The 7,971-nt window shown below is 33.7% G+C and overlaps 1 protein-coding gene across 3 annotated transcripts; it reads left to right on the top strand.

The window, feature by feature from the left end:
• The first annotated feature begins 626 nt into the window (after window positions 1-626).
• LOC110686072 lies at window positions 627-7,079 on the top strand. 3 transcript variants are annotated; one of them, XM_021862658.1, is made up of 9 exons: window positions 627-1,023; window positions 1,169-1,294; window positions 1,494-1,581; window positions 2,717-2,834; window positions 3,038-3,155; window positions 3,359-3,476; window positions 4,079-5,097; window positions 5,783-6,177; window positions 6,638-7,079. In XM_021862658.1, the coding sequence occupies exons 6-9, from the start codon at window positions 3,467-3,469 to the stop codon at window positions 6,744-6,746; spliced, it is 1,533 nt and encodes a 510-aa protein (XP_021718350.1). In that variant the 5' UTR covers window positions 627-1,023; window positions 1,169-1,294; window positions 1,494-1,581; window positions 2,717-2,834; window positions 3,038-3,155; window positions 3,359-3,466; the 3' UTR covers window positions 6,747-7,079. The 3 variants fall into 3 exon arrangements, with proteins under 3 accessions (XP_021718350.1, XP_021718351.1, XP_021718349.1); XM_021862657.1 differs by lacking the exon at window positions 627-1,023 and having other exon boundaries at window positions 1,060-1,294; XM_021862659.1 differs by lacking the exons at window positions 627-1,023; window positions 3,038-3,155; window positions 3,359-3,476 and having other exon boundaries at window positions 1,059-1,294.
• The last annotated feature ends 892 nt before the right edge of the window (window positions 7,080-7,971 follow it).

Genomic DNA, 7,971 nt, shown 5'->3' with positions numbered 1-7,971 from the left:
TAGTTGCATTATGCCATTATTGTAATTTTTGGGTCAATGGTAGAAAATTTTAGATACGGACGGAGTATGCATCAATCACTATAATCTGATGCAATAATTTTAATTCCACTTTGATGTATACCTTTTTGATTTATAATAGTAACATGTAATATTTTAATTTTAATTTTGATTGTATGAAAATGTAGATACAAGTATTTTTAATACTTGTCTTAGATACTGTATAAAAACAAATAAAACAATCTAACAACGTCGAAGGAAGCAATTATTAGTACGGAGTATTATTGTTATGATATGATTTATTTCAAAATCTGTAAAGAATTCTTGTAAGGATACCCTATTTGTTATCTAAAACTCACCAAACTTAATTTGACTAATTAAGCTGAAACATGTACTTGACAATCTGATTCAATTCATCTAAGACTTTTTTTTTTCTTTTAAGATAATCTAAAGCTCGTTATAGGAAAAAGGTATGCACTCCATATGTAATAAAAAAAACATTCCTCTTAAAAATAATGTTGATACTCTGTAAGATTTAACTCCCGACCTTTCACCAAACAAAGTACTCCGTAAAAGTCAAAACCCTAGCCAATGACTCTATTTCTGATCTCAAATCACAACATGATCTGAGCTGATACTAGTAATTAATTTATTAAACATGGTAGTAAATCTAAGAAGCAGGTTGCATGCACAAACACCCTCCCATATAATACGGCATCATTACCCACTTATAAAACAGAAAAAATTAGAATGCTTTGGGATTGATGACCAATTTCTTCGCCTGCTCTCTTTCTCTCTCTTCTGCCGTCCCCTTTAAATTAAACCTCAACCTAAAAAAAAAAAACTTTTTAATCAAAATTAATAAAAATTCTTTCTGGGTATTTTTATTCAACACAATACCACTAATTTTTATTTCATTTTGTATAAAAAAAAAATGTCAAACTTTGGAAAGAAGTAAGTACAGGACAAAAAGAGAGTACTAGAAATTTAATTAAATTAAAGGGTGAAGCTGGTGAGAGAGAGAAGGTATTTATTGCAGCTTAACTATCCATATTTATTAGCCTCTTCCCCTTTTATTTATTTATTTATTTATTTTATTATAATTAATATTTTCTGCTCAAAATTCTTGTTTTTTTCACTATTGTTCATTCCTTTCATGATCCACCAACAGAGGAGAGAAAAAATTCTAGAGAGAGAAAGCTGCTAGAGAGAAGAAACAGTTGACCTAGTTTCAGGGATTTAGGGGATTTTGATGATGAATTTTTAATTTGTTACTGATCAACAACACTTCTATAAGGTAAACTGATTTTCTCTCAAAAAAAATTCTTATTTTTTGTTTTAAAGTTAACTTTTTTTGTTTCTGAACATTTCTGTAAACATTTGATTGATTTTCAAAGGTTTTTCATTTGTGGGTTTTTAAGTTTTTTGGATGTTGTGTTGTCTGTTTTGAAACTGAGATTCTGGGTTTTTTGGATTTTGGAATTTTTGTTCATCAGAGCCCACATAGAAGCAGGAACATCAGCAACAACACCAACAACAAAAAACACAAAGAGTTCTGTTTTTTTGTTGTGTGTTTCTTGTCAGGTAAAATTTTCTGTTCTTTGTATTTTTGTGCTTATTTTTTGGGCTAATTTTGATGTTTTGTGTTCTAAATCATGGGTTTTACTTTTTAATTATTGGGTTTTATTTTTTATTTTTTAGTGGGATATTATTCCAAATTCAGAATCAGATCTCTTTTACAATTTCTGGAGTATAATTCTGGGTTTTTATTTTATTTTATTTATTCATTCATTTTGTTATTTAACTAATTAGTATATTTTGGGGATTTCAAAAATTCCTTAAAAAATTGGTGTAATTTGGATCTAATCAAAATAATCTGACAAAAATTGGTAGTGGGAATGTGATTGTTGATGAAAAGCAGACTGTCTGACTTTGTAAAGTTTCAATCTTTCTTTTTCAATACTGTTGTAAACCAAAAAAAAAAGGGTCCTTTTGAAAGATTTCAAGGTCTCAACTTTTGTCCTTTTCTTCTTTGAACTGTACTTTGATTATTGGGCCTTAGTTAAAAGGACATTGTCTAGTATGTCTACCTTTGTACCCTGATTACCGTTAAATTACTGTAAAAATGGTAATCAAGGTTAAAAATACCACATAATTCATGTTACGTCGCGCTTTATTATCGTTACGATCATAAGTTAAGAGGGTTGATTTCATGGGCCAATTTTCCTGTAAGTGTCTTTTTTATAACAGTGTTACCAGATTTGGATTGCTCAAGTTTGGTGCATAATTGTGTACAAATGTGGTTGATGGGATGAAGACATTGCTTCTAACTTTGGTAGTTTGACAGTTTTTTTCTTCATGACTATACTTTTTTCAATGATTAGGTGCATCATGCAACTTAGTTTTATGTCTAAATATGACTATTTATGTACTTATAGCATTTCTGGCTACATGAAGTAATCACATATAATGTTGCTTGTTTGGATTTCCAATTGATATTGGTTATTTATGGGTGCTGATTCCTCTTGGAGTACTACTTTTTAAAGTATGAATGTAACTTCTTTTATTGGCCTAATACTGGAATTGCCAATACTTGCTTCTGTGTCCTATGCTACAACTTAAGCCGTTGAATAAGTGTTCAGTCATGTATTCGTGTTAGTGATTGGAAGACGTCGTGCTATGAATTTTATATGAGCTAATTTTTCTATTCTGTTATCAGGTTGCTGAGGAATGTTTTAATTTGTATTTGTTGGAGTTGATTGTACTATCAAGAGGATCTAATTCTTCACGATTCTAAGTCTTGTTGAAGATCCAGACTTATGTCAGAATGAAGCTTGGTAACTTACAAATTCTACGTATTTATTTTTTTATTTTTTTTTTTATTTTTTTTATGCTTCTTGTAATTCTGGTTCAATCTTTCACTTTCTGTATGCTACAACTTAAGCCATTGAATAAGTGTTCAGTCATGTATTCGTGTTAGTGATTGGAAGACGTCGTGCTATGAATTTTATATGAGCTAATTTTTCTATTCTGTTATCAGGTTGCTGAGGAATGTTTTAATTTGTATTTGTTGGAGTTGATTGTACTATCAAGAGGATCTAATTCTTCACGATTCTAAGTCTTGTTGAAGATCCAGACTTATGTCAGAATGAAGCTTGGTAACTTACAAATTCTACGTTTTTATTTTTTTATTTTTTTTTTTATTTTTTTTATGCTTCTTGTAATTCTGGTTCAATCTTTCACTTTCTGTATGCTACAACTTAAGCCGTTGAATAAGTGTTCAGTCATGTATTCGTGTTAGTGATTGGAAGACGTCGTGCTATGAATTTTATATGAGCTAATTTTTCTATTCTGTTATCAGGTTGCTGAGGAATGTTTTAATTTGTATTTGTTGGAGTTGATTGTACTATCAAGAGGATCTAATTCTTCACGATTCTAAGTCTTGTTGAAGATCCAGACTTATGTCAGAATGAAGCTTGGTAACTTACAAATTCTACGTATTTATTTTTTTATTTATTTTTTATTTTTTTTATGCTTCTTGTAATTCTGGTTCAATCTTTCACTTTCTGTATGCTAGTTTATCTAGATAGTTAAATTCTTGGTGTCGTGTGTTTTTCTTATTGACATCTTACTGAATGTTATGTGGATCGCGTGGTCATATATAGATGTTATTGATACTAAAGTTTGATGGCTAAATCTTATGCTTTTGTAACATTATCTGAAGAACTTGAATGCTTGATCTTTGTGTTCTGATTTAAGTACCATTTTAGTCTGGTAAATAATAGTCATATATACTTCATGTTATCATTTTAGGGTGTCCGGAAAATAATGTAACTTTTCTAAGATAGCGATCGTTTGTGATTTATACACATCGGGTTTATGCTGTGGTGGATCTGGTTCCTAATATACTGATACCAAATTTAATTGGTGAGTAGAGCTTTAGAATATTCCAACAATGTAACGGATCTTTTAATAAATTGTCATAACTACAATTAGGGGGTATTGTGACAGTTATTCCTTCCGACTTTTGTTCTACTATACAGCTCTGATAATGTGTTGACAAATACTGAATTGATGGCAGAAAACGACCTTGTTATTGGTGTTCAAACTTCCCCGAGGAAGTCATATAACCCTTTCGATTCAGATGATGAAGACACCAATGTTAAAGATAACATTAATGGGTATGATATAAAAAGCTTTGAGTCAACTCCAGACTCGTTAACATTTCACTTGGACAGTAGTGATCTATCATGGGAAGAAGCTATAATTGGGCATTCTCGGCTTTTAAGTAATCCAAATTCTGCTGATGCAAGCAATGAGGAAGTTCTTTATAGGAAGGATTCTGAATTATTTACTGATAAAACAGTTACTGAATGTGAGCTACCAGAGTTGTTTTCATACAAAGATAATGGTTTTCATCCGGTCAAAGACATTGGAATAGATGAGGGAGTGCCTACACATGACAAGGTTTGGGTTAAAAGCCTAGATGATCATAACAGTAAAAACATGTCTACTGTCCTAGCTTCTAATGACAATGTTGATGGTGATGTGCTGTTTACTAATGATGTCGAAAAGCGCCCTTTTGCTCAGGACATGACTGAAGAGTTAGTGAAGGAGAGTGGAGTTGTTCATGAAGCCTTAGAGAAGCCATACCCTGCTGATAAGTGTGGGAGTGATGATATGCTAATGGCAGACGAGTTTGAACATAACTCTAGCAAGAAACAGGACGCGTCTAAAATTATTTTGCACACAGAAGAACTGGTTCAGAGTGATGATGTAGTTAATGGTAAAAAAGACCCTCAAGTAGGTGAGAAAGATAAAGTAGATTGTCAAAAGGTGATGACAGATAATGAAGTCCCTGAGGAGGAGCATTGCAAAGACAGTGTACCTCTAGAGCATGTAGTAACTTCAGTCATGAATGAAGTAGAAGCCACTATGGAGTCCAATGAGGCACAGCATTCAGAAAAATCTTCCGCACAGCCTGCAATCGTGCATGAAGCAGAAGCCACTACAGAGTCCAATAAGGCACAACATGCAGAAATATCTCCTGCACAGCCTTCAATCATGCATGAAGTAGAATCTACTATGGAGTCCAATGAGGTTGGTTATATGCTACTCTTTACTTCAACTTGATATGAATTTGTGTTAATTAGTGCTCTCTTTGAATGCAACAAACATAACTAAATTGCTTATCAAAATTTACACTAACGATTAAGCATCTTGATCAACCTAGACACCTCTAAATAAGAAATCAGCTGATCATAATGCCATTCACTCTTGAGGATACATTGCAACTTGCAACAGTACTGATGATTTTTATTGTGTTCATGAAGTTAATATTCATCTCCAGATTATTTGAGATTTTTATTATGCTCCCTTCTATTTAAACAAGACATGCACTTTTTTGACCGCTAATGTCTCTTCAAGACTGTTGGTATAAAACTTGTAATCCTGTACTGTTTCTTTCATCTTAACAAGCACTTTGTCAATTTTATATCCTTATGTGATTTTTTTTTTTTTTAATTATTATCAACATGTGAGTAATCAACAGTCAAAGTTCAACCTAGAATTGTGAGTGTCTTATTAAAGGAAATGGAGGGAGTGGGAACTGGGAAGTTTGTGTTTGCTAAATTGGCTTACTATGTTTTATGACTTTGAGGAGCCATCTAGATAAACTTCATTGGACATTGAAAATCACTAGAATTACTGTGATGTTTTAAGATCTTTATCAGTTTTCATCTGGTTGCTAATTCTGAATCACTATGATTTTTTGGTACTATGTCAGAGTCAAAGTGAAGAAGCATCTTCAATTCAACCAGCTGACAAAGTTAACAACAATGCTTTATCTTACGACAGCAAGGTGGAGTCTGGAAGTATTATCTTGGATTTTAATGCTGCTGCTACTTCATCAGAGACGGCAGAGAAAGAGATTTCACAGAAAAACGAGGCAGTTGAAAAACCTCCTGCGGCTCAAAGTATGTCTAGGGATGATGTTGGATCTCTTCCTGGTACTATCCTAGATTGTGGGACAGATAGGAGGGTTCATGGGGAGACAAGCTTTTCGGCTGCAATGCCACCCCCATCATCTATAACTTACATGGGGCCTGTTGCACACTCTGGCAACATTTCTCTCCGATCTGAAAGTAGTGCTGGCAGCACTCGTTCCTTTGCCTTTCCTGTGTAAGTTATCTTCTCGCTAAAAGTTTGTCTTTCTACAGTTTTCTCTCTTTCAATTATCACCTAAATCCAAAATAATGGTTGTGAGACTTGGAAAAAGTGAACTGGCCCGGTGGAGTCTGAAAGAGGCCAACATTGTACTTATACCTAAAATTAGCTAGACTGTTTTGGAATGGACCTGATTTAAACAAACCAATTCATGATATTGACTTAAATCATTTTTACGATAAACGAATTAACAATAGACCCATAAGTGCTAAAATTTGCATCATACCACTTATGCTGCTTTCCGCCTCTTCTGAAATGCTTTTTTTTTATTATGAAATGTTTTGATTCAAGAACTGGAAAACACCTATAATACATGAGTGATCGTGTGAGATATGCTAATGAAGAACCATCTCTAACATCCTGTCCAATGAAAATTTTAATCTTACAATGTAGTAACGAGTGATTGTTGTTATAGGTTGCAAGCAGAATGGAATACTAGTCCAGTAAGGATGGCGAAGGCAGATCAGAGAAACTTGCGTAAGCAAAAAGGATGGGCTCATTCGTTCATGTGTTGTAAATTCTGAGTCGTATTTGTTCTTCTTAGTTTATAGAGTATACACATAGGTATTTCAACCGAAAAAATGAAAAACGTTACCAGTTAATCAGTATAGGTGATACATTTTGGGTTTGGCTTCTTATTATCTTTAGTGTATGGTGGGTCTTGTGCAGTAGTTTTGATGATGGTAGTTACCTTTTTAAGTTTTAGCCTTTGTTATCAAAGGTTTGCAGAGTTAAGTGTAAAAAAAAAAAAGAGATATCTTAACATATTTTGATGTTAAGATTTCATCCTTTGATGCTTCATTTCTGCACATTGATTTTATTCATAGGATACATGAGCAGGTATATTACTGGCTTATGCTTTAAAATTCAATGGGCTAAATTATAGTTTTTCCATGGGCTTTGGCCCAGCCCAACTGTTTAAACCTGAATATGGTATTTAGGAAACAATATGTTGTCTCTAAAAGTCTGAATGAAGTTTTGTTGACATGAAAGAGCGAGTTAATCTGTCAATGTAAATGTGTACTCTCTTCGTTCCTAAAAAGTAGTTTGCACTTTACCAGTACTATTCTAAAATCTGAATCAAAGGTCTGCCTACGTTGAACTTGAAAGTATATATTTAACTGATTGAAGTTTATACCAAGTAGTAGTTAAGGCCCATGAAGTTAACCATATCCTAACTTAAACTTCAGGTCTGTAGAATTTTGCACATTAGCAAAGACTACCACCAGTTGATGCGAATTGAAAGGATTTTTTACGAAAGTAAGCTTAATTGGTAAATAATTTACCAATCTAGACGCGTGGCCAAACTATTTACGAAACTGAGCTTCTGTCAGCGTTTTACCTTGGTTATTATTTTTTTTCAAAAAAATTTCGTATTTTGTGAAATACAAATTTTAAAAAAAAAAATTGGAAATACAATAAAACGCTGACTCAGTCAGCGTTTTTTGTATATGCATAACAGGAGAAAAACGCTGACTGAGGCAGCGTTTTATACCTAAGCATAAAACGCTGCCTCAGTCAGCGTTTTATCTGCTGGCTGAAGCCAGCAACAGCAGGCCCCCAACAGCAGCCAGTGCAACCCCCTTCCACATCCACCACCCTCTCCACATCCACCAACACCACCACCCTCCTCCACATGCACCACCACCACCACCCTCCTCCTCCACATGCACCACCACCACCACCCTCCTCCTCCACATCCACCACCACCACATCCACAATTTATTTTGAACGAAATGAGTCAAATAT

This window comes from Chenopodium quinoa, unplaced genomic scaffold (assembly GCF_001683475.1).
Source record: "Chenopodium quinoa cultivar QQ74 unplaced genomic scaffold, ASM168347v1, whole genome shotgun sequence".
NCBI lineage: Eukaryota > Viridiplantae > Streptophyta > Magnoliopsida > Caryophyllales > Amaranthaceae > Chenopodium > Chenopodium quinoa.
This window is presented reverse-complemented; position numbering and strand designations above follow the sequence as displayed.